Source organism: Catharus ustulatus, chromosome 5 (genome assembly GCF_009819885.2).
Source record: "Catharus ustulatus isolate bCatUst1 chromosome 5, bCatUst1.pri.v2, whole genome shotgun sequence".
Lineage (NCBI taxonomy): Eukaryota > Metazoa > Chordata > Aves > Passeriformes > Turdidae > Catharus > Catharus ustulatus.
Genome location: NC_046225.1, coordinates 22,904,194 through 22,930,820, shown reverse-complemented (window position 1 = coordinate 22,930,820; position 26,627 = coordinate 22,904,194). Strand labels below are relative to the sequence as shown.

Genomic DNA, 26,627 nt, shown 5'->3' with positions numbered 1-26,627 from the left:
TTTTCCATATCAAACACAGAGGAAAGATACTCTTGAAAATACTACATACATCTTGAAGCTAATACCCAAATGATCTAGCCTGCAGGAACTATTTTATGGAGCCTGTTCTTCTGCACCAATTCTTTATATAATCTGGAGTTAGAAATTGCCTCCTTCCATGCCATTGCAATAGAAAAAAAAAAGTCAACTTCCTGCCTACAATATTAATTTCTTAGAAAACAGGTAAACAATTCAGACCCCTCCTTCACAACAGCTACATGGACATTATTACTTCTTCATATCAGCACAAGATTTTGTTCTCTGAACCAGTCACTGGATTTATAACAACCAACAAACAGCAGGTTGCTTCAGTTTTTCTCAAGAGCACCATCCATTCTCAGATTAAAGAAGCTACACTGTGGAGGTGTTTACAACTACAGACCATCTCCTGTGCCACTTGGATTCCCAAGCCACAGTTTCTAGTCCTGTTAATAGCAAGTGTCAGACAGGTCTGACACATACAAGGTACTGTGCTCTCTCCCTGATCCAGAGAATAACAAAAGTGGTCTAGATCATGTTGCGCTTGGTAAAAAACAGAACCAAAAAATTCCTTTGTGCTGAATTCCTACCACTACCATGTGTCCCTAGTCCCACTACTGTTTTTTCATTTGATACTAAGCACAATTACTCAAATCCTTTAAAAAAAATCCAGGAAATGCATGTCTTGCTGTCTGGGCAAGGGTGATTTGTAGCCTTTATATATAACTGCTGTTAAACCAGTTCTGTTGACTACCCTTGCCTTCCTCCTCCTTTTGTTTTGTTGCCTGAAATAAAAAGACAAAACCCCTTGCAACAGTACTAAAATGGTAAGATAAAAAAGCAGTTCTTTATTAGAAGCTTCCAAGTGTGTCCATAGCTATGGGCTGTGGGCACACCCAGTAATAGATTTCTATAGTTTTTGTAAGTTCAAGAAATTATCCTATGTAACAAATGTTGTCCAATTAGGAGAGCAGTTGGTTAGGTAATTTTTCCCCCAGGTACTGCCCCACTGGAGTTGGTCCTGAGCTTCTTTGCCACACTTCTTGTTATGTCTTCTAAGATTCTGCTTGGAAAACAAAATGTTCTGCTTGTAGGTCCTCTACTTGAAAATAAGACTGAACAGCATTTCAGGAGTGTGTTAGAAGGTTAGCTTATTATTCTAAAATCTAAGAGAAAGTGTAGGAAAAGTACTTATACAGGAACTGTATAAGCACATATTAATGATCTACAAAGCTACGAATACATGAGAAAACCAAAAATTTTTAGGTTTTTAGTTTGACATGTAACACTTTGCTACTGCAGTTATTTTACTATGTATTAGCCAAATGGTAACAGATACCTTCACATTTTAAATTCAAGCCTATAATGCTAATTTGCACACAATTCAATAGTGTTGCAGGGAAGACCTACTGCAAGTCATACTAACATCCATTAACTCATCGATTAAAGTCTCTCAATTATCAAAAGCCAAGTCAACTGCCGAGTAATATTCCCTGTGCCTTCACTGCTTGCAGCATTCCTTCCTCACAGTTTATTCAAAGTCAGTGTTAAACATGCCCAGCAGGCAAAGTTGTCTCATCTCCTTTCGTGACAAGCAAGTATCCAGTGGCAGTACAAAGGTGGAAGGTTATTTACAGAACTAGGTATGGGGAAGGACCTTGGATCTTGGGGAATGGAATCCCTCCTGTTTCCTCCAGGAGGCATTACCATGTTCTGAACACAGCAAGCAGACATTTTTGGAGTTTCCAAACCTTTAATGCTTGCTTTGCAGTACTGCAGTTTGATTTACCCTAAATACATTTACTTGTTCACTTACCCTGCCACCTGCAATCTGCTTCGCTTACTTCAGTCTTACAGGAAAAAACAGAATCCTCCTTTTTCTCATTAAGAGCAGACGTTCGGCATTCAGTCCTCTCCACAGTTTCCACCTTCACATCACGTTTCATGTCCCATTCGTCACTTTGTTTATCACAGCTCTTTCTGTCTTGTTCAGTTGTGCAATTTGATAGACCTTCTAACAAAAAGTCGAATCATTAAAGTCTGGTACTGTTGCTTTTTTAAATACAGATGATAAAACTCAACTAGACAAAACCAATCTGAAATGATCTTCCTATTTGAAGAAACCAAGAGTGTCCTTATTATGTTCTCTGGGCTATGGGGTAGTTACAGACTGTAGCAACAAAGGAAGATGTATTTTCTGTGGTCTAGTCTTGGGTCATCTGCAATCAGCACATTTAAGCAATCAAGAGGGCTATTGCTTGAAACAATACACTGAATACAGAAGGGCATGGAGGGTTTTGGTGACTGCTTCTCAGGACTGCACAATAAGAAGGAACTACACTTGGAGAGGAAAAAAGAGAAGCAGGGCTGTATAAGCTACACAAACCTCTCTGCTGACAGAGGTTTGAGAAGAGGCCCTCTCCAGGATGCTTGGCTAGACCTGCCTGATACTTTGGCTCATACTATAGAAGAAAATACACGTGAAATTCAGTTCAACTGTTGGAAGAAAGACATTTATGCTGTACCATGTTTCATGCCAGCATTGGACTTTGTTGTGCCAGGATGGAAATGCATCCCCCCAAAAGCAGAGTATCCATATGAAGGAAAACTGAACCCTAAAAAAAGAAAAAAGATTAAGAATTAATAGAATTACATCCTAAAACAATGAGAACACCATCTAGAAGAACACTGAACCTAAATAAATGAGTTTTTGTTTTCTGCATACCTTCTGCTTTATTCCAGCCAATTAATTTTCCAGGCTAAAAGTTAGCTCTCCCCTACCCCTTCAAAAATCCAAAAAAATTCTAGATGGTTGGCTAGGACTCTCTGTCCCAACATCCATAACACCACACAAATGTAGTATCACTATGTCTTTCCTCTAGAACTCAACTGAGACATCACAAGCTGCCTCTGTGCTTTTGAATCTTTGTGATACAACATATTTGTATTCTGGTTTTATGCTACACATGTGCTGCCAGCAACACATGTAGCAATTTGAAAACGCCTGCTCTATTCTTGCTCTAAAAAAAGGGCTGAGGTTCAGGTGACATTTTCTGATCCATAGGTTTTTAATGCTCTGCTGCAAGAACCAAAGCAATGCTCTCATGATCCTGCTTACCAGATATATTCTGACTTCAATAGATAGAGCACAGTAGAAAATTTACTAAAGAGTATCTCCAATTTTTTAACAGTTCTTTTTAACAGGGTTAATTTGCCAAATTCTACTCATAGTCCAAGAAACAATTCAAAACCTGTTTAATTTTAGACACCCAAAATGATAGTTAACTGAGCTATTTCATGAATTTCAGTGCCTCCAAGGCCCTAGGAAGCAACAAAGCTTCCAAAGTGAGATGGCAAACGGGATGATGAAGTGTTCAGAATAAGGAGATGCTTGACTGAATTGAGTAACAGTAGAATAAAGGCAACAGAGTCAGATCCTATATGCCTAGGAGAGAAAATCCTCTTTACATTTAAAAAATTAGCATAAACATCTGTCCTGCTCTCAAAGTAGAACCCTTTTCCCTCTTTTCCCAAAACCTCTGCCTTACCAGAGCCAGCACTGCCACCTGCCCCTCCATACATGCCACCACCTCCGGTGCCACTGCCTCCCCCATAGCCATCGGAGAAGTTCGGCATGAGCTTCTGTCGCTTCCTTTGCACTTCTTCTTTATCTGGGATGGAAGGAATAGAGAGAACAGGGAGTCAGTCCTGCTGGTGGCAGGCACAGCACAGACTGTGCATACAGAAAGCATCACTACAGTTTTTAGTTTATAAAGGAAAATGCAGAGTGTGGTGGAAGAGTCAACTTTCCTCAAGCTCCAAATAGCAGAAAATGTTTGTATATATTGGAGCAGAGAGAATTCCTCTGAGAAACAAGCCAGTGCCAAGTCCCCAGTCAGACCCGCAGCATTGCTTAGGCCTCCTAGGTCTCTTCAGCTGTGTCACTGCCTTGTGCTCGGGGGACATGTGCAGAGATGTCCTGGGGGGCTCTGACCTTCCTTTAAAAGTGTCTCATGTACTTAGAGCCCTGGAGATCAGTGCACCCAAAATTCTTCAATGTCTAAGCCAAGTCATGAATCAGCACAAGTACTCTGAACCTCAAATTTGTTGAAGAAAATTTGCCTTTGGGGAATATAAGCATAGGCTCTTCTTCTAAGAAAATCTATTTCAGAAATGGAGCCTTATCAGAGGATCACAAGGCACTTTTGAGTTTCAACAGTGCAGTGTACCTGCAGTGCCCTTTGAACTATTTTTTTAAGTAATGGCAAGAAATGGTGAAAACCATGCTTGCTTGAAATGATTTACTTAAAATACCATAACAGCCACTAGAACAAAGACAACTTATTTTCAGGCAGGCACATATTACTGTCAAACCATGCTGAGCAGCAGGAGTAAAAAAAAGCCTAAACTTATTTTATAGTGTAAGTACAAAATAAGACTTAGTCCCCCTGGAAAGCAAAACACAAAGATTTAAAAGGACTATCCCAATGACTGGGGAAAGTAAAAATGTCATGATAAAAGCTACAAAAATATGGATACAAACATTACATGGGTTAAAATCCAGTAGAACTGTTGAGAAAAGAACAAAATACCATTTGTTTATTAAACCATCTAGTAGTTTTCAACAGTCGTATGACAAAAAGAAATTTAATGCACAGGCACATCAGTCAGTGCATCAGATGAGACAGCTGAATACATGAAACAGTGCACTGACAAAGTCACGTGCATTGTTTCCAGGTACACATGATGTGTAAGTATGTATGCATGCACACATCAGGTATACTCACACTGACGAGGAGAGAAAACTCTAGAGAGCAATCTAGTCAGAGAAACACAAAAAATCCACATACACATGTCTAAGTTTGTGGGAACATTTGCAACAAGGTAAAAATATAGTTCCTAAATGGTAATTTCATGATGAGGTTGTATAGGGGATCTGAAAATGCACATAATGTTGAATTAATTTCACTCAGTTAAGAGGCACGTAAAAGAGGTTTGCTTCAAATCTGGCAACATTGCTCTGCAGCTAAACACTTCATTTCCCTTCAGATCTGTGCAAGAGGTTCCTGAAATCATTACCAAGAAGAAATCCTCCGGCAACTCTAGAAGCTCTTGTGAATTCATGCTTTCTGCTAATTTGTTCTAACAGCTGTGAAGCAGGCTCACTTGTACCACCACCTCCTCAGCTCTCCTGAGTCTCTCACCACTAATGCACATTTACTTTAGAGACTTTGACAGGGAATTTATTTCAACACCCTCGGCACAGAAAACATTCCAGATTAGAATTCAGTAGTGTAACCTGCAGGCAGGTAAATTGCTAAGCAGAAAGATAATCTTACTACAATGAAACACCAATTATGACTTGGGCCTCGAGGCATTTCTATGTCATCAACATTATTGGTATTTAAAACCATGACTGCCAATGTCATTCCTGTCAAACATTTCAAATGCAGACTTCAAAGGGCACAGATCTGCTAATTAAACTTCTTTTCACTAATAATTTAGAAGCAGATCCAATACTGACTATTCTACTTCTGCTAAACAACTAAAAGTTTAAACCAGAGACTGAGACAGCACTTTCCCTGCTCTCACAAGAAATGTCTTGGGCTTACTTAACTAGTACAGGTAATTTAAAAATTCTGAAACATCAGTGACATTGGCACGGTGGTAAAAGGTGAGAACTGCAAAATAGGTATCCTTTCCACTAGGCACCAAACAAGTTTTGGTTTAGGGTTTTATCTGAAAGTACTGACAGTAAAATCTCTTCAAGTACTATTTGGCAGAAACCCAGAGGAAGAGTGCCATCTACTGTATGGGAAGGCATGTGTGCATATAGGGAATCTGCAAGGAACAAGCCTCACTCAGAAAATACGCATGGATTTACTGTCAACCAGTCCTACACCACCACCTACAAAACCCATTATAAACCTACCACACTGCATATTGACTCTGCCCAAAACAAAGAGGCAAATATATCTTCTAAAAATAATGGTTAAAACCAAAAATTCCTCACCCAACCAGTTCTATCTTATTAAAAACATTCCTAGGGACCCTAGAGTTTCCATTCCCAATCTATAAAATGGGTTTAATGAGTTACCTTTGATTTCTGGATAGTAGAGAAAAGGCTTTGGTTCACTTGTTTCTAGATCAGATTTCCTACGCAGTTGTACAAATACAGATGCTGGTTTTGTGATATTGACATCTCGATACTTGGGTGTTTTAAACACAATAGCAAACTGTGAAGGAAACAAAGATAAGCATGTCTATCACAGAGCATGGCTTTTGACAACTTGGCTTTTACATTTGCGCTATTTTGAAGGTGTTGGTTTAGGGGTTGGGAGGCGAAAGTTCAGAACAAAGGACTGTTACAACAATAAACTTACTTTTCAGTTTCACTTCTGAGGTTGACTGCTAAAGCCTTTTGGGAAAGGCAGAACTGCCATGCTAAGTGCCACCACATCCCACATGTCAGTACTGCACTGTTTGTCCCCTCCTCCTTTAGCATCTCTTCTGTGGCTTTCTCAGTGTGTTCACAGGAGCTCTCAGAGCTGTTTATATAGCCTACCCGAATTTACAGGGGTGCATGTTAGAGCAATGGGGCTTTCTCCTAATTTTCTTGCACTGTATTCCTAGTTACCTAACAGATGTCTTTTAAGAACTGTTAAGTTCTTATTATTATTAGGAAGCAACAAACCAAAGAGGAGGTCAGCACAGGATACAGATGCTTTTCCACAATTTACAAGCTACAATATAATCCTAGCTTACAGAGATGGGACAATCATTGACAAAGGACCAATGCTCTGTTACTTACCTGTCTGTGTACATCTGTAGGAGAAAAATCTCCAAAACCTTCCCACATACCACCATTCTCATCCTCTTCATAGAAACGTATTTGAATATCATCTGCAAAGAATGAAAGAAACACTCTGAGATGTTTGTGCATTTGTTTAACCTTTGGCTTATGGTTATTTCAGATAAAAATCAACATGGTTATTTTTTGGCTGGATGAAAACACTACACAATACATCAATTACCTTTATCTGTTTTATGAAAACAGCAGAAATAACCCATTTAAAACAAGAAGTTTACATCAACCTAATCCTAATGGCTTCACTGAAGTTGCTATTTACTAAGCTGTAAAAAGAGAACTAGGTTCACATCATCTTCCTATTCTAGGGTTATAAAACATTCCAGAGGAGCCTTATTTGGAACAAACATGTAAGGAGGGGAGAACTCAAAAGAGTGAAATGTAGAAACCACCCTCTCTCCTCCAACAGTTTCAGTTCAAAAAACTGCAGCAAAACCTGAAGTGCCACAGTTCAAGTTCCGCTTGCTGCTGGCAGAGTGCCACAGTGGAGCTGCAGCTCAGAGTTGTCAGGGGGTGTGAGCAAGCAGCGTGTCAGCAGGGATCCTTCACCCTCCAAACAGCACAGGCCAGAAACATGGCATTTGGCTTCTGCTCCTCTAAACAACTTTTCTTTCATTCTCTTTGTATTTATTTATTTATATTTTTAGGAGAAGCATCCCACTAGTAAATTCTTTCCTAGTGAAGAAAACCTAGAAAAAGCCAATTGTCTCTTAGGGTGACTGGTGCAGGACAAGCTTCTGTAGCAGACAGACTGCTTCCCCTGGTCCCCCACCTGCTAGTCTCAAGATTGTGAACCACCACTTCCAGTCCTGCTGTCCTGCATGCTCAAGTTCCTTCACACAGGAGGTTTCTGAAGGCAGTGAGGTCAGGGGAAACCCCAGTCTGGCGGAGGGGAAACCCCACCTCAGGGCTTCCACTGAGTCAGACTTTTATTTATTTATTTTGTGCGTAAGAGTTGCGTTTTTTCTCATCCTCCTGATGGCAGAGCATAGATGCACTATTAAAGGAAAATAACTCTCTCAAAGTCCCTAAATGCCCCCAAAGCTTTCTCTCTTCCCTAAGTGGTAGAAAGGCATTTACAAGAAAGAGAGATGGAAAAGACAGTTAGCACCAACGGAAAATGTCACTGTGGTTTTAACAACATAAGCAGGGACTGATTCCAAACAGATGAGAATAGGGCTCACCAAGTCGGCAACATCCACTCTACCATGTAATCTACACCAGGGTATCTCAAGTACTACCTGTAGCCGAAAAATCCAAAGATCTTCCTCACTCCCATCTTTTTTCTTTTTACTTCGCCCAAATAGAACCAACCACATTTAACCATTACCTTCCAATAAAAAAGCAAAGTATGCTAATCCACACTGCTGAATTCTCACACATTCAAAGCCATGAGCAGAGATTGAAAATGAACCTTACTCTATTTACACTAAGTAACCTCTACCATAAGCATATACATAAGAATGAAGTTATTAGCAGCAGTGCTGAACACATTAAGCTCCCATCCATGGTTAACAGAGAATACTCATACTTACTCTTTACAATCAGGAACTTAATAATAAATCAGAAACTTTAGAGTAATTCAGAGCAGGTGTTAGTTAACAGAGTCAAACATCACCCAGCACCCACTAGCCCCCAAAATTCCATGAACATGGGCAAGGGCAGAAACCTGAGAAGAACAAAGATGATCACATGGTCTCTGTGGAGGCAAGAGAAGCTGAATTTGCTTTGCAAGAGATTATTTTGATTTATTAAATCTCTGGACTGCTGTTTTGACTTCCAGAAAGGCTGAGTGCTTACAAATCCTGCTGCACTACTGGGGTGGGATAACACTAAAGACAGCACAGCAGGCTTCCTGTGTACTCCAGATGAACACCCTGGTGTGCCTTACAATACTTGTGACTCTTACCTTTCTGAACCTTGTCACAGAGCAGGTAAATCTCTTCCCCTCCTGTCACACACCCTGCTGTTCTGTCCATTCTTACAATTTTCAGGTTGGAGGCATTGGGAGCTTCTATTGAAAGGGAAGATGAAAAAAAAAGCCACTTACTTTTGTAACAGATTCAGACTTAAAAAAAACCAACCAAGCACAACACACAGAAATGCAATAGAAAGACAAGCTTCCAATACAACCTATCTGAATTTGTTTTTGGCCAGTGTACTGGACAGTAATAAAAAAAGCCCACCTCCACAGATCCTAGTAGAGGCATCAATAGACAACTATTGGCCTTCAAGACAGAACTACCGTCTGATAAGTGAAAGCAGCTGTGACAGGCAAGTTATGCTATCACAAGTTATGTCTGTTCTCTGAAGGCCTGAATGGTGCCAATGAAGTATTAAAAAAAAACCCCAAACAAAACCCAAGAAAAATCTTCTGAAATTAGCAATCAAGAATTCACCTTGGGTGATCAGAAAGTAGTGACTAACATCTGTGTAGCAACTTACAACAGCAGAAGCATGCATACATGTTTGTCTCCTTAGTTTAGGGCAGAATTTTTGACCTCATTACATTTCCTAATTAACAGCAAGGCAGAGACTATAGTAGAACAGTTGCATTTAATACCTTTGGATGTAGACTTTGTCCTTATAAAGCAATAATATAGACAACAGTGGTGCACAAAGGAAAAAAAGGTACTTTTTCTGAGTCATTGCAGAATGACTATCAAGAACATGGGAATCCACAGCCTCAGGAAGGAAAACTCAGGCAGCAGAAAGGGTTCAAGTAAGATGAGTCAGTATAATTTAACAGCACAGAGGAAAACATGAAGTGAAAAAATTCTCTTAGAAAAAAGACAAATAGAGGAATGCTCTAAAAAATACTGACAGATCTAAAGGAAATTGATTGAGAACTCTGGCTGCGTTATCATTTAAAATACGGACAAGCAGATGGTCTGCAAAACTGAAAGGTGTCAAATTCTCAACTAAGACAGAAGTAAAATTTTTTTCCCTCACATCTCATGTAACAAATATTTCATCATGGAAAGTAACTGAAATTTCTGCAAAATTCAAGCCTTTCTTATGGACACAAGAAGAACTTACAAAATCCTCATAATAAAAGTAGTAGGATTAAATATGTTAACAGCAAAATAAAATCTTCCTCTATGGTTTACATCACCATCTATTAAAACCAGAACGATACTGTATGTACATGCACAGACATAGGGCTGATTATCCATGGGCTAATGGATATTTATCAAATACTGAGCAGGCAGGGCTAGATGAATCCATGTACAGCAATATCTACCTGACATTTCTATGTGTACAAAAGGCTGCCCCTTATGAAAAAAGTAATTAAAGCCAAATATACTTACTGCTGTCATATATTGCATCTGATATAACGGGATCAAGTTTCCGTGTGAAGCTGCCGTTGCTGTCGGGGAGAAAGGCTGTGAACATGAGCCGCACCACACTGAGATCCATCTCCTTGGTCTGCTGGATGGCTGCCTGACGGATGATTTCTCTCTCCCGTTCTGGAATTGACAGAAGAATTAACACAAAAGATAGGGCATGCTTAACAAAACAGAGAGAACAAACACTCAAAGGCATCGAGAGTGAGGAAATGTCTTCTTTTACATTTAGCATCCATTGGGTTTTCCCTTTCTGAGCAGAGTGGAGCAGCTATTCAAATTATACTGTGTTCATCTTGCAGTTTGTGTATCAGATCTTATTTAAGTTACATAATTAAAAGACAGTAAATTACTATTTTCTGCTCTCAGTTTATAAAGGTTGTGTGTCCACTAAGGACACCAGAATTCCTGGTGTTAAGAGTGATAAAAAGACAGCTGACCCCTCTATACAGTACCTGAAAGCAAAGCAGACCAAAGGTTTTACAGTGATATGGGTGAAATGCAGCTGAATAAACAGCATTCTCAAAAGGAGGTTCCTAAGTTAATTAAGGATATCATGTTTTGCTGCAATAATCCAAAATTACTCTATTTTAGAGTTCATTAAATGGCATAAGAGCAATGGAATACAGGTGCAGAGGTTGGTACAGGTAGCTGTGGAAGGAAGTTTCTCCATTCTCGTTTATGTGTTGACAGCAAATTCCTTTCAGATTCCCTAAAACATGGTAACAATGGACCACCTCTTAAAAGCACACAGACATTGGCTGTTGTCCTACACAAGGTCTTTTTCTAGCTAGGAATCTATATTTTCACAATATCAGCCTGGTTTTAGTAACAGACCAATTAAAACCAGGCCCTCATTTCCACATACCAGTTAGCTGCCTGTCTCCACATCCTTCTGCCTGCAGATAGCTGAGTTCCGGATGCACCAGGAGTCCCGGGTTATATCCCTTCTTGCAAGCATCTATCATGCGTGTTTCCAGAGTTTCAAATACTTTCTTCTTCGTGACATGGAGTATTCCAAGATTTGCAAACCTGCCAAATTTTGATGGGGAGAAGTATTTTCTTAATGCTTTAGGCCAGACTTGCAGCAAGCAGCCTTTCTCTTACCAGAGGCAGCTACACAACCCAAGTCTACAGAAGGACTCTACAGGCTTACTTAGGCACTATGAGTGTTTCAGGGAGAATTTTCCATTGAGAAAAATTCAGTCAAGATCACAAAATGTACAAAATGTGCAATATTATATGACAGCTATCATATGGATGCACTTTCCTATGGCATAAGTAGTAACCTGTCAGGTTTCAGACTTCCACTGGGAAAGCAATTTACAAAACATTGGAAAATCTGGTAGTCACAGTTTGTTTGCTGCATCTTGGCAATGACATCATTCTGTATATCTGCTAAGCAGAGCAACTGCTCAGAGTATGGTTTGGAGAGCAAGCTAAGAAGCTGAAAACAGTGCAATATTTTCCAAACGAAATGTTTTAAGCAAGGCTCTGGTCATTCTGCAAGACACTTTGACTATTTATTTGAAAGAGAATTTCCATAATACAAGGTGTGCTTTTGTAAAAATCTCCTGGCACACTGAAAAATCAATTAGATCTGGGAGTGTGAAAACAAGACAATAACTCAGTTTTCATATGGGTCAAGTGAGGACAGGAAAGCTGGTTCTAAACATCTGATGAAAAACAAGACAGGTTAGAAAATGAGCCAAACTTTTCAAGATGAAAAGGAGCATTTGAAATAAAGCTATTTAAATTGCTGTGCATTGTAAAGTCAGTGCACTGGGCTTGGACATCAAAAGTTACAGTTTAAAAGAATCTCTCTCTCTCAACCTTCTCAACTTTTTAAACTTCATCATCTTCACCAACAAAGACATTCTTGAGATCACAGAACTAAAACTCGCAGCCAGCATGAAACCTGATCTACGCCTCAAAACGTGGTTGGGAGCTTCAGCTCCATTTACCGATATAAACAATTATTCTTTCAAATTAAACAAGAACAGGCCAACTACAATGTCACTACAATCTTTCTGCTTTAAACTTTAGAGGTTTGATTTATGCAGTATTTTCATGTTTATACCTGTCCTGCATTAATTTCAAATTTACTAATCCTATTTTCTTAATGCTTTCCATTAAATTTCTGACAGGTTTCAATAGAAGTAAAATATTGATCAAAAGATGTAACAAGATGGTAATTTTAATCTCTTCTCTGAACAAAACTACTTGCATTTTAAAAAATCGATTTACAATGGATTTAATGGATTTACAATACTAATTTGAACTGTACACCAAGAGATTAAAACTGTACAAATTCTAAGTAAAAATTAGTTACTCAAATTTATTTAGCTTACTTTGGGTGAATTCTGCAAAGGTGAACAAAAATCCCATTCAATTTTCTATTTATGACACAAAAAAACTCAGAGATCAGAGCGCATAGACAAGTGTTCCACAGAACTGCCTCCTGGGGTATTTCTGTATTACCTCTTAGAGTGCTGATGCTTCCCCCACAGCTCAGGTTTCTAGAGCAATCCCCAGACTTACCCTACAACCATGTCCTTGGGTCCTGCGGTAACCGTGCACACTCCGTCTTCGCAGAATTTACCCACCAAGCTGTGAGCATGTAAGTGGACGTATTTCCCATTAGTTACTAACTGCACAATTACTTTTGCAGGTCCAACATAATTGCAGATCTGTAAATAAATACAAAAAATGTGGGATAGTTTGCTTACCATTTTTAAAATGGAACAATTAATGATTCCAGGTGAGTATTTTCTGTCAGTTAAGTACAATCAAGTTTATGTAGGAGAAATGCATATGCATTTCTTCATGAAATACAAATGGCAAACTAACTGTACCAGATCATCACTTTCTTTTGCAATTAAACTTGACATGCAAATGGCAGAAGTACTGACCAAAAAAGCTAACGGAAAGCCTCATCTATTTCCTAAAACATGAATATCACTTTTATGTTCTGGCCATTTACTCCACATGGCTCACCTTAAGTTTCAATCAGTACATTGAATTCACAATAAACATTGTTACCTATTAAGAAACATATAGAAAATTAACCTAAAACCCCTGCATTCTTTTGCTCAATTTGGAAAGACTTTAAAAATTATTTTTAAACATTACGATTCTGATTGCTATAAAACATTTTGGCCGCATTACAATGACTCCTGAGGTAGAGAGTTTACAGTGAATAAATTCTATATTAATAGGCATTTTGCTAGTTCAATGTACTGCATCAACACATACTACTCAGTCCAGTAAATACCTCCCTCAGGTGTACACAAGGATATGTAATAAATTTCCACCTAGGATTTTGCTAGATTAGAACTACGACAAACTGTGTGCTTTCTTTCACATACCCAACTCTGAAAGCCTACAGAGCTTTTTCCCCCTTGCCACAGTTTCTAATCACCACACATTTTAACAGCTTTTAATAAAACACAATGCCTCAAAAACACATCTAAAATTACTAATAGCATACCATAGTGGTAAGTTATTTGCTTTACATATATTATTTAGAATTTTATTTTCTTTCCTCACTCCAAGGCAGTTATGGGTTATGCACCACTTTCAAATTATGCTGAACATAAAATTACCCCACTTTTAAAAAGCAAACATTACCTTCCCTTTCAATTCACTTAATTAACCCTTTTATCAATGTTGGGCTTTTCCCCCTCCTCCTCTGATTTTTCTTCTAATTTGCCTAGGGCCAAGTTCTTTGTATTACAGCAGTTTATAGATCTAATCAACCAAGGTATTAAAGGATCACGATAAACATTAAAGTGATGAATCAGTGAAGAACGGAATATTTAAGGTTATATTGTTGATTAAATGCTGATAGCGAGGGATTTCACCACATTACTGAGTCCTGCTAGTTTCCTTCACTCCAGTTAACCCCTCTCTTGAACCCATTCCATCACAGCTGAAACACTTTGCATACGCACATTGCATGCCCTCCCTGCCTACCTATTCACTGCTGAAAGCAAAAAAAATCCCAACTACGAAAAAGTTGTTCCAAGAGGAACAGGCATGCAAAAACCATCTCATTACCCACTCTTACTGGTTAACTGGATTGACTGGTTAATGACTCCTACTGGTTAACTGTATAGTACTGCAGAAACGTGCATTTTACAAGTGGCAGTTTCTAAAATACAAGACTTAGAGTGCTCATGTTTCCACATGGAAATCTGGACTGAAACAGTACAGAGATGCAGGATAATCACTACTGAACTATTTCTGTCATTTACCAGCAGGGAAAAAATTCCTATGTACCTTTCACAAAGTCATCTGAAAATAAAAACTACTGTGTTTGGTGCTATGTGTGACAGTATGTCACCACCACTGCTACAATTACCTTTTCAAAAAGGTAGCTTTAAAAAAATTCTTCTCATTTTACCCCTCACTCAGCCATACTACAAAGCTCCCAGCACATCTGTAGTGCTATATTCACTATGAATAACATCGATGTTCTAGTATCACATCAGAAAAGTTCAAGTCAATCCTCCACCAGTTGTAGAAACCACAGTGAAACTGGAGGCAGGACTTGCTGCACGTCAAGGACTTTCCAGCCTCTGAAAGCACAACACAGAACTGCAGTGGTAACCAGATTGCAATCTGCCCCTGTTACTCAGCTCAGCATGATCTTTGCAGTCTTTCTCTCAGGGGAAAAAACAAGAGGGCTCTTAAAACGTGATACCTTATGTAGGTCATAAGGCAAGAAAGGACTATTTTTGTCATCCTGTCTGATGTCCTGTGCAGCAAAAGGGACAGAATGTCTCTGAATTGCCTTCTACCTTTATTTCTTGTAAATAGACTTTCCTACTTGATTTTGAGTCATCTGGGGTAACTTGGTGCCCAGGAAAATAGTCTGAGTGGTTAAATATCCTTATTTACCATAAATTAAGTCTGAAATAACTTTTCAATGTCTTTGAATCATGTCACAATTTCAGAATAATTTTAAATCAATTCTGGCCACTCAGGTATACAAGTAACTCTCAGCTTTTGCACAGCAACTTGAGAAACACTGTCAAAGGCCTGAAAAGGTAGAAGATATGTTACAATGCAGAATAGGGATCATGGTTTTGACATAAAAACAGATTCAGCATGAGGGGAGATAGCATGTGGATACTCTACGGCTCAAAATCAGAGCTGTGATCCAAAAAAATAGCTGCTAAACTTCAAATTAAAGGTGAGTGGAACAAAGAAAAGGAGTTCCTCGGCATAGTATAGCTGTAACACTTGATTATATCCTGTACCTGAAACAGCATTCAATTGATCTGATAAAGTTAAAAGGCTGCAGGCTTACATTTATCTGCTCTTTTTGTTTGAGAGATTTGTCTGAAAGATTAAAAGGACCCTGTGAACTTGAAATCGAGTAAATTTCAAAATGAGTAGAAAGTTTTTTCAGTTATTTCATGTTCTCTTGCAATTCAGATCCCAGCCTATTTGTATGGGTTCCAAAACTTTACAAAAACTTTATAAGAATATTTTCATACTTCAAAGATGTTTTTTCCAGTTACTCTTATAAGCAAGAAATGAAACCAATTGGTCAACAACAGGAGCAAATGATAGAAAAGACCATGTCAAACCTATAATGTCAGCATTACAAAAGCACCTATTCCTCTTTCCAATCCCTTTGTTAGAGCAACTACAGCCCCAGTTCTGCTTATCCTTCAGAGTGTGACCACTGTTGTCCTCAATATGCACGCGCAAGAAGTGTTCCAAAGATGAGGCATCACTCACTCTTCATAAACAGCCTGTTTTCACAGAGCAGTATCTCTCTTTTTTTCAGTTGCTAATTAAAGACAAAATATTTCAGATGTGGTACGGATCTTTTAGGCAACTGAATACTTACTTAATAGAATTAAGAAAAAGCAATGTAAAGTAATTTAAACCAATGGGAGCTGAAGAGCTGATCCTCTGACTGTGAGGTCACTCTAATGACAAAAATACAGAGCTAGGTGCTCTGCTTTACAAGCCCAACCAAAGACATTCAGTGCCTTCTATTCAGCCAAATCAGCCTTACCAGTAAAAAACTCAAATCTCACTGAATTTAGCTTCAGTTGAATTTGATTCAGTACAGATTTTCAAGATTTATACCAAAAAGTCTGCTTATTATTGTCTCATGTTTATTCCTTAATTCAGCTGTTGGGTGATTTTTTTAACTTGTAATCAGCAATCTATATCACTTTACATTTAACTCCTGTTGGGGGGGAAGCAAATAAAATATGCTCTTTTAGTCATCAAGGCTCATTAGCAAAGTAACTTGACTAATTTTTCATAAATTCTCCTCCTGAACTTGAAGTAATTGTGCTGAAATCCCTGATTTCAAGAAGAACTCTTATCTCCAAATGGAGATATAATTTGGGATAGCCTCAGGACATGACTGGCTGGGCAGTTTTGCCTGGTGGTCTGGTCAGGGCTGCGTGCAGCTTCGGTTCACAAGCCAAAGTGCTTCATGCCCAAACTCTTCTGCAGAGAGATGGTGCTCTTTAGCTCGGGCACACCTCTGAACTCCGGGCTGGAGCTCATTTACATCCAGCTCACAAAGAACACTGAACTAGAGACTGCAGCCACCCACGTAGATTTGCCCCCAAGGAGACGAAAATTGAGGACATTTCCTTTACCCCCCTGTTTGCAGCAAGTTCTTGTCACACCTAACACTGGATCAAGCACTCAGTCTAAAATATGGATGTGCCCACACTAACAGCAGTATGCAAGATCAGAACACACATGATAAACATGTACGGCCAGTGGAAATTGTTTGCATGAGCTTTCTCACATTTTTTCAAATACAAAAAACTCAAGCAAATGATAAATAAAAAAATTAGACAGTTAAGTATGGTGGTGATAATATTAGACTTTGCTGTTTTATCCATTCTTTTTCTACTACTGATTTCTTTTTTTCCTGGACAACAAAGTAATGATGAATAAGCAGTTCAGCAGCTTTGATTTCAACTGTTCTAGACAGTAAAATTTTCCAGTATTGTTACTTACACTAAGTGGATGAAAATGAAATTTAAATGAAGAATTTTATGTTGCAATCATGAAACATAACTTCATTGTAACATATTTATTATATACATTTTCTCTCGCTCTCCATAATGACATGCAAAGTTATATAGAATCCTCTGAATATGCAAGATGTTTTCTACATATTAGAATTACTGTTAGACAGGGCTAAACAAAGGAACACAATTCCACAAATCATTAAGATAAATTAATCCCATTTTTGATATTATAGAAAAATAAACACTGTTATCTAGACTCCATTAGTCAGGACTGTTCTGTTAAACAAGTGGTTTTACATCAATTCCACCTTGCTGGCCAGTGCAGATTTGGCACTGCAGAACTGCTACATTAACTTCTGACCTTCACCATCTACTAATATACTATCCAGGAAGAGGTTAAACATGCAATTAAATACTGAAAAATCTTGCTTAGAGGTATAGCAAAGTCTTCAACACTCCAGCCCTTAGGTGAGAGATACGTCTTGAAGTGCTCCAGCTTAGTTACAAGTTAGTGACAGTGCAGGCAGGGGGAAAAAAGAAAAAAAAAGGGTGAAGTTGAACAGTCCCCATTATGCAAGAGGTCACATCCCATAAACATGTTTTCTTTTTCTTTTGGCTTCCAATCCATAATCCTATGAAAACAGAATAGGGAGACTGCAATGTTTTTTTGTGCACTGAGGATGTCTATTTTCAGGACATCCCATGGTAGCTACTAGCAAATTTTGAGAGTTGGCTAAGCACAAAGCAGATCAAAATTGGAGCTGCACTGACCCCACCATGCATTTAAAGATCTGTCACAAAACCTCCTTTTTTTACAGTACAGCCAAAGCTCATGCTACTGTCCTTTCATTGCACTGTGATCAACTAATGTAGGTTATATAGTGAAAACACTGGCACAAGAGTAAAAAAAAAAAAACAAACAAAAAATCAAATCAAAACAAAAAAAACCCCAAACAAACCCCAACACAACAAAAAATTGCAGTTTTCAATTGTGCTCTACTCAGTTACAAAAAATGAGCACATTCTGACAAAACACAGAAAAGGCTTACAGGAAAAGGTGTGAAACACTTCTGTCTTTACTGGCACCACTTGAATCAAAAACAGGCACTAACAAGCAATGGCCTTGAGGAATTTACTTGTGTTCCCTTGCCAGCCTCTCCCAGCAGGTGTTGCCATGTGGGGATTTGTATTAGAAAAAAAATCCCAGATGCATGCAGGAGGAAGAGAAGGAAGGGAAGGGATGTGTATGTGAACTCTAGATGAAATTAAAAAGTGATGATCAATGAAATTAGAAGGTTTGATGGAAAGCCAAAGAATATTCTGCTTTCTAGTTTACTCAAGGAGAAATTCCATTTCCTGCATAACTCCTTGTCATGCTATTGTGTGATCTACCACACCTTTATAAAGTATCACTTGTATTATTATCTTTACAGATTGGATTGACATCCAAAGATCTAGCTCAACTGAAGTAAATTATTTTATATCTGAACATACCAGTGAAATTGCATTCACTATTTCATCATTACTGTCAAAATCGGAAAGAAAAAAGCAAATAGATCATTTGCCTGGGCTAGTAATTTTTCCTAAGAGTTTTGCAAGGCTACATGAAATCAGCTTTCCTGGCTTCTTCTCAATTCACAAGGCTAACAGCCTAGGTTACCTCAGCCAATGCTGATTATTTTCCATTATGTTATGCTTATACTGATTCATTAGGAGATGCAACTGTTCCAAACTCCCGCCTTTCCTAAGAACTGCAGATGAACTACACAAATAGTGAGGAGAACAACCAGGAGTGGCACACACCACGGCAGAAGTTTATTGCTTGCCACTCTTCCCTCCCCTTCATTCCCCATAAAGGGGTACGGGAGGACCAGAATTAGAATATATTAAGAAATAAAACCAGAATTAGAATACATTAATGCTGCTCCTCATGAGAATTTGCAGTGCAACAGTTCAAAGATGTACTGCAGTAACAAGGCCAAAGTTTGCATTTAAGTTAAAAAGAATACTGAAAAGACACAGTGTAGCTTTTCCAGACTTTCACAGAAAAAAAAAAATTGCTGCAAGGACCATAGGCAAAGACAGTTCTTCAATCCCAGAATGATTAATCACTTTTCTCATCTTCATACTGTACCTCTATAAAGCATTTCTTTGATTAACATATTTGAATTTTTTTCCAGGGGGGTGAAAAACCCACCAAAAAGTTCAATGAACACCTGAACATAACACTGTTCCTATTAAAATCGGAAGTTCTACATTGACTTCAAAGGAATTAAGTTCCTAAGAATGGAGTACCCTAGAGATATTGAATAAGGAGCAACATAAACAGAAAAAAAAGAGGAAAAGTTGGTAAATAGCATCCTAGATTAAAGTGGAATAACTAAGCAGACTCATGCTTTGCAATGGAAATAGAGCGACTGAGTGGTCAAGCCTTGTTAAAACTGCACCTTAGAAAGAGTTCCATCAGTCTGCACACTGGTAATGAGGTAGTTAGTAGGTGCAGAGAAGTTACTGCTCAACTGCTGGCAGATAAAAACGGTGCCAAAACAAACCCACACATCTTAGGACAACTTTATTTTCAAAATCAATTTGAACGTTGGGATTGAAATGTAGTGTATCTTGAGCAACTTCATACAAATTTATGTTGCTATGCAATAAGGTCCTATACATATACAGTTACACTGACTTCACAAAATTAATGCTTTATGTCCTTACTTTGACCTGAGGGTATGATTTTTTGTTCTTTTCACTAGAAGCACCAGGAAGCCCGCCATGCGAAGGCCCTTCACATACATATCGGAAACGAAATCCCCTCTGTGGAATAAAGGAAAAGAAACTTGAAAGCTGTACAGAAACAAAGCCAAAAGAGAAACAGCACACACAAAGATGAGCATGCACACCAACAAACAAGACTCGCCCAAATGGAAAAGTTAAAATTGTTCATCCATGAAACACTGAGTGCTGGTCAACAAAGCATCACTGAACTGTAGTCCTGGAGAACCTGTTCTATTCTCACTTAAACATGTAGCAGGCAATCTCATATTTTTCTTTCTGTTAATGAAGATATGTTGAAACAGAGAACTATTTATACTCTTAAAATAGGATAAATTTTGCTTTCAGATCTACTCTCCAGTCCTGCAATTTCTGGTTAAATCCCCATCTTATACAGGGCTCCCAGTGTCCAAATAGCACCAGTTAGTGTTGTAGCCTTTTCCAATAATCATTCAGCTTCTTTTGAGTAGTAGACAACTCTGAATTCAAAGTCTGTATTAGCTGAAAGTGAATAATGTGACTTAAAATTAATCCATAAGCAGTAGCTTCAATACCTATCCCACTAAAAAGCCTTTTCAGGCTAAGAACTCGTTTACCAAGCAAATGTAAACTTTTATGACTTGTATCTGGACCTGACCAATTGCTTCCTAACATGAACTAGGTGACCCAGAGTACTGCACATGCGGTGCCCAGCTATGATGAGTTTGAATTCAAGTTGATCAAAAGGCAAAGCAACCTTTGCAAAAGGCAAATCAACCTCTGCAGTGAGGACACACCACTCTGCTGATGGATCACCTCATCACCCTGCAACAACAGACAACTACATTTCTTTGCAACAACAAAACACAAGTTCCTGTAACTTGGGAATTAAGTGTTTTTATTTTTAACTTCTTGTGTTTCAAAAACTATGAAACAAATCCTAAAAATCTTCCATGTTTGATCTACTAGTTTATGTTTCCGAATACTGGGGTACTGGAACAGTCACTTCCAAGATGACGAGTCTATACTTAGCAAGGTTTATTTTTAAAACCCTTAGGGTTTTTTGTATTATGACACTTCCAGAGAGATAAAGATGAAAACAGAACAAAACAGGAAATGCTTTTTAACTACAAAAGTAAGAGTTAAAACTGCTCATGTTCACATGCCACATTTGTTCTGAGAACTCACACTTTTCTGTGCTCTTCTTTATTTCAGTTGTAAGTTTATTAAAAGTTGAATGTAGTAATACAGCCACCACAGACATTTTCAAAATGTAATCTTGTTCTTACCTGTTTTGGTTGTTCTATGATCTGAAGATATGGTCCATCTGCTAATATAAAAGAAAGAAATAAAAGTATTAATAGAAATTATATTTACAGTACTATAATTAATATATAATTTGTAGGGGTAAGATTATATCCTTGAATAACTTGAGATAAAATTTTGAAAGCATCTAAGTTCTTCAAAACTTAAATTTTAGTAACTTATTTAGTCACTTGGCAATCTGTCATTCCCAACTAAAGACCAGTGGAATAAGAAGAGGAAGATTAAGTCAAAAAAGTTAATTTTAGCTCAGAGAGTCTAAACGAGCAACTGATCACTCAGTTAAAACTTGCAATGGTGAATAAAAACAGGATCCTTCCCTTGCCACTGACAGCAATCTGGCTTCTTGAGCTAAGGTTAACTGTAGTATTTAAACCCCATGGGCTCTAGAGACTATACTCACCAGCTTTTGGCCCTAGGGCTTCCTACAGAATAGGTGCTTTTGAAAGTCAAGAGACAGCCAATGGGAAGCTCTGAGGCATGGGAATACAGGAGGAATTCAAGCTGTCTCAACATGCCCCAACAGTCAGAACTGCTTTAAAAAAAAATCCTGGAATTGAGAATACTAAACAATTTACATTCTTTTAATAATTTCAGATACACTTTTAAATATAGTGTTCTGCTGGACCTCTAAAAACGCTGAATACACTCAATTTGACTACAAATACAGACTCTATATTGAGATCCATCTTGAGCATGGTGCCAATTATGTTATACTAAAATTCTATTTGTGTCTTTTAAGGAAGGCTTCGTTAAACAACTGTCAATCTTGTACAGTGGTTAACTTCATACTGTAAACCTCATGCAAAATTCACCAGTTTGTATAACTTTTGAGTAGGCCCTAAATCCAATGAGAATTCAATGCCACCAGAGTTAAACATTCATCATCTGATCATTTAGATCAAGAAGAATAGCTCTCTGGGTGGGTAGCTGTGAAACACCTCTTAAAATGCAAGCCACTCATGAGTCTCAAAACGATAATTCCAAGAGCTATGATTTCTTCCCTCTCTCTTCCTAAGCAGCCAAGATGATTTGTATTTCAATGCTGAAAGATCAATTGCTTTCAAAGTAGAACCCAAATGACATCTACATAATATTTTTCCAGTCATATTCCTGTTAGAATTCTGTATCATCACTTCTACTCTGTTAAAGGTATTAATGCTAAGGAATCAAGCACAGGTCTTAACTGCATAAGCTTCTCTCAACACAGATGTTTTAATAAATATACAATAGATGAAATTAGCATTCTGCTGCTGCAGTTAGCTGACTCAGCAACTGAACTAACTTTATGTAAAAATTATATTGCAAATGTCAGTCACAACAATTTCACATTTAAAGATAAATTATTTCCCAAGTCTATTAATTGTACTTTTCTTTAAAAGTAAACAGCGCTACTTGACCTCATGAAAAACGATTGTAAACCACATACACATCATCTTGCATTACAAAGCAGGAAAAGCAGTTTGGGCTTCAGGAACTTTAAAAGATATAGAGTAACATTTAGCTTTGGCCTTGTGTTTCAGGTTTTGTCTATAACAGATAGAATCAAGATGAGCTGAGCTGGGTTTAAGCAATACATCAGCATTTAAATTTAAGACCTCTCTTCACAAACCTCTAATCCTCCTCATGCTTTAGGCGCCTGAAAATTTATATTTTAACAATTCAGAAGCCTTGTATTTTCTGGGCATTGGCAGCAGTAATGCACCTAAAATACAACAGTGTATAGTTCAACTTTCAACCAAGCCTCCAGGGCATGATCTGCCAAGTAATTGTTCTTTGGCTCTTCTTCCTCTTAGAAATTCATTTTCAAGACATACATGTTGGGTTAGCACAAAATACTACTGCCTTCTCTCAAACATTAGCCAGAAAAGGAACTGTTGTTATCCAATGGCTAAATGGCTGCAGAAGTCCCTCAAGACATATCAGACCCAAGCTCCAGCTTTTCCTCAGGATAAGGAAATTCAAACTCTTAACAGAGGGATAGACACTATCTTGGCACATTGGAAAACTGAAGGAAAATATTTCATACTGCTGAAATGGTTTAACCTTGCATGACACTTGTGAAAACTCAGGAAAACTGAAAACTTAGGACTGTGCTTATTCTGATCTCTTGGGAAAAAAAGCTTATAAAAAGCATACAAATATAGTGATAAAAAAATCATAATGTTTTATATACCAGCACTAGAAAAGGGCAAAAAAGATGCAGTGTAAGTGTACAAAGTCAAATTAGATGTCAGTTATCATTAACCCACATTATACAAATAACAAAGCAATGCATTTAAAACAGCTTTTTGAGGTCTTATTTTAACCTTTGGGTTCCATGACTAAAGATTTTCCTTTTTCTTTTTTTTGTAACAGTGACTAAGTAATTCTCAACCAGGCAGAAAGTACGGAGAAGGCATTCTAATGCAAAGCACTTATTCTGAAATGCTGCTTAAAAATAAACCAATATTTACAGTGTTAAACCAATGTAACACCAATATTCAATGTTCAAGAAAACATCCAGGCATAAATGGCATATTATTTTAATTATAAAAAGGATTTTACTAAGTGAAAGGTCTCATATAGCTGAATACTATACTGAATACTCTACTGAATTCTGAATACTTCCCAGAGGCACATTACACAGCCTAACATTCCTGTGTGTGGTTCCTTCTTTCTCTCACCCTTTCCCACAGAGAAAATACATTTAGTGTTTTGCACAGGGAAGTTTTTAATATTTTGTTTCTATTAGTAGGTGTGTCTCTGTCTAAGCAGACAAAGAGCAGGAACTTGAAGATGTACATCTGTTAGAAAAACTAATAATGACAAGATTTGTGATGATCCTTCCTTCCAGCCAGGAAGGTGCTTGCTCTAAGTTATTGTTTAAGAAGCAACCCCTTTTTAAATGGTAACAGCCACAAGAAGGACTTAATGCATAGCTTATGTTCTATCTTTGCCCTCCAGAGAGACTGAAGGACGCAGTCATGGAGCTGCCTCTACACATGCATGGTTCTCATGGTTTCCAAGAACCAGGTTTTCACTGGAGTGCTGCTTACACTTTGCCTGGCACTGCTATGCCTGGGAGGCCAAGAACTGCAGCCACAACATGTTGTCCTCCAGCCTGGAGGGGCTTTGGTGCAGACTGCCACATCCTGGCCATGCTTCAGGGCTTCTTCTTCTGTCTTCTCGCCTCAGTTGCCACAGACTGACTCGCATCCCACTCCAGTCTGAGTCACAGTCCCACTTCCCCATGTCTTCTTCAACTGCCAAGTTTCTTCATTTTCCTTCCTGCCTGAGTCAGAGGCCCTCCTGCCCCTTGACACTCCCACCACTTGGCATTCTTTCTTCCTCTTGACAGGCCTCACCCTACACACACACACACACACACACACTTCCAAAGAAGCACCCATCTTAGGCTCTCCCTTGATTCCTTCCCACAATAACAAATTCAAGGAAAAATGGGTCTCTGAGATTGGTGGGATATCCCTGCAAGCCTAGCAACTCTGTTGGACTAGTGGGGACCTGTATCTAACAGCTTTTCTAGTACCTAAAACCATTCAATTTAACCTGCAACAACCTGTGGACAAGTCTCCCTCACATCCTCTCTGTTGGTGGGCCTCCCAGAACAGGCATCTCACCCTCGTAATTGCTGTTTTGCCCTGTGGACATGGATGGAAATGCTCGTAGCCTGTAGGTTTTGATTGTTAAGTCCCACATCAGCTCTCGTGTCCATCCTGACAGTGGTACCTTGCTGCTAAAAGCTCAGACTGGAGACCTAGTGCCTTATCCTTCCTGAAGACATGCATTTGCATGTCCCACCCCTCAGGGATTCCCCTGCACAGGAATACTCTCTTGAATCCCAGCTTTTCAGTGTTCAAAGCATGATGTTTAAAGCAACTGGCACATGAGACTTTGCTTAACTTCTTCCCTTGGTTCACTCTTTCAAACACGAACACAGAAGATCTAGAAAGAACATCAGAAACTGTATGTAAATCTGCCAAAGCTCCTGAGGACTAGGGTCATTACTGTGAACAGGGAAACATGAACACTCATCTCTTTTTTGGTGGTGGTCTGGTTTCTTTGAACCTCTAACATTATCTCTCTCTGAAAGAACACACAAAAAATAAAATTAATCCCCTTCTTTTTCCCCTCTATAACCTTCTCATTTTTCACAGCAAGTGTCACACAGGGTTGGGCAGAGGAGGTTAAAGAAACAGCAGAAAATTACTGCCTCCAGGTAATACTGTTCAGCTCCTGATGGCTCTGCTTCAACTCCAAATTTTAGAAGCACACCACCTTAATGCTGAGAGCTAGTCAGACCAGAGTTTCTTGAAGCCAAAACAACTACGCAGTTCCCAAACCCACCTCTAACTGGGGCATGTTACGTGGTTGTAGATGGTCTTGGAACATCACAAGAGAGTACAAAACATCCAAAATGACAAACTGCTTAGCTCAGAGCTCTGCCCATTTCCTCTCCAATGTAAGGCATCACTTTGTTTCTCCACTACACAGTGGACATCCCACGGATGTGCACCTGCTTTTACTCTGCCTAAATACGTGCTGTGGATAATGCTCCCGCCATCCCCAATACCACTAAGGATCGGTATCTAACCTACCTAATCAAAGGCAAGATGCTTCCCAGTAAGCCAAAGAAGAGGCTGACTTCATGAGCTACTGCCTTTTCTGCTGGTAGGACTTGAACCATGTAACTACTACAGCTTTAGAGCCAAAGTAACAAAGAAGCCTAATTTTTATTTAAAACAGACATACGAGAGAGAAAAAGAAGCGCTTGAAGACACTTGAGCACTGACAATGATGTTGAGAAAATCCATGTCCCAACATCTCAAAGGTTTTTTCCTACTATTACTGTAAATGTTAATGTAACAGCAGAACATCCATCACCAGAAAGTCCCCAAATTCCCCAGCTACTTGTTGATTCAGCCACGCTGGCACAACATGGCAATCCACGGTTATACATTAAACCTGCCTGCCAATGTAACAGGTCTGACATTTTTGGATGCACAGACTGAAAGATATATGCACCACAGCCAGATCATGAGAAAAAATTAATGTCTTTGGTTCTATCTGACTTAATCATCCATCTGCCCTTGAGAAAAGATCCTTTTATTTCTCTCTCTCCATATCTCAGCTGAAAGTACTTCTGGAAAATCCCACATGACTTTGTTAACTGACCTTGTTGTGTAGAAAGAAATCATTAGTCCCTGCTTGAAAACCACTAAAGTAGAATATAAAAATTATTATATTATCTTATAATTGAAGAGCCAGTCATATTTTCAAGAAGGGGAGGAAGTAAGGATT

General features: G+C 38.6%; 1 protein-coding gene across 3 annotated transcripts in view; it reads right to left on the bottom strand.

The window, feature by feature from the left end:
* The window catches only part of NFKB1 (nuclear factor kappa B subunit 1), a 55,612-nt gene that overhangs the window by 14,553 nt on the left and 14,432 nt on the right, over positions 1-26,627 (bottom strand). Inside the window, exons 4-14 of one of the 3 annotated variants that reach the window (XM_033059400.1) lie at positions 21,293-21,333; positions 19,968-20,066; positions 12,775-12,923; positions 11,102-11,265; positions 10,198-10,356; positions 8,796-8,900; positions 6,830-6,921; positions 6,116-6,254; positions 3,567-3,689; positions 2,544-2,633; positions 1,835-2,032 (exon numbers count right to left, since the gene is read on the bottom strand). In XM_033059400.1, the coding sequence (XP_032915291.1) occupies positions 1,835-2,032; positions 2,544-2,633; positions 3,567-3,689; positions 6,116-6,254; positions 6,830-6,921; positions 8,796-8,900; positions 10,198-10,356; positions 11,102-11,265; positions 12,775-12,923; positions 19,968-20,066; positions 21,293-21,333 (1,359 nt within the window). The remainder of the gene's footprint in view (positions 1-1,834; positions 2,033-2,543; positions 2,634-3,566; positions 3,690-6,115; positions 6,255-6,829; positions 6,922-8,795; positions 8,901-10,197; positions 10,357-11,101; positions 11,266-12,774; positions 12,924-19,967; positions 20,067-21,292; positions 21,334-26,627) is intronic. The other 2 variants (XM_033059401.1, XM_033059399.1) reach the window with 2 other exon arrangements.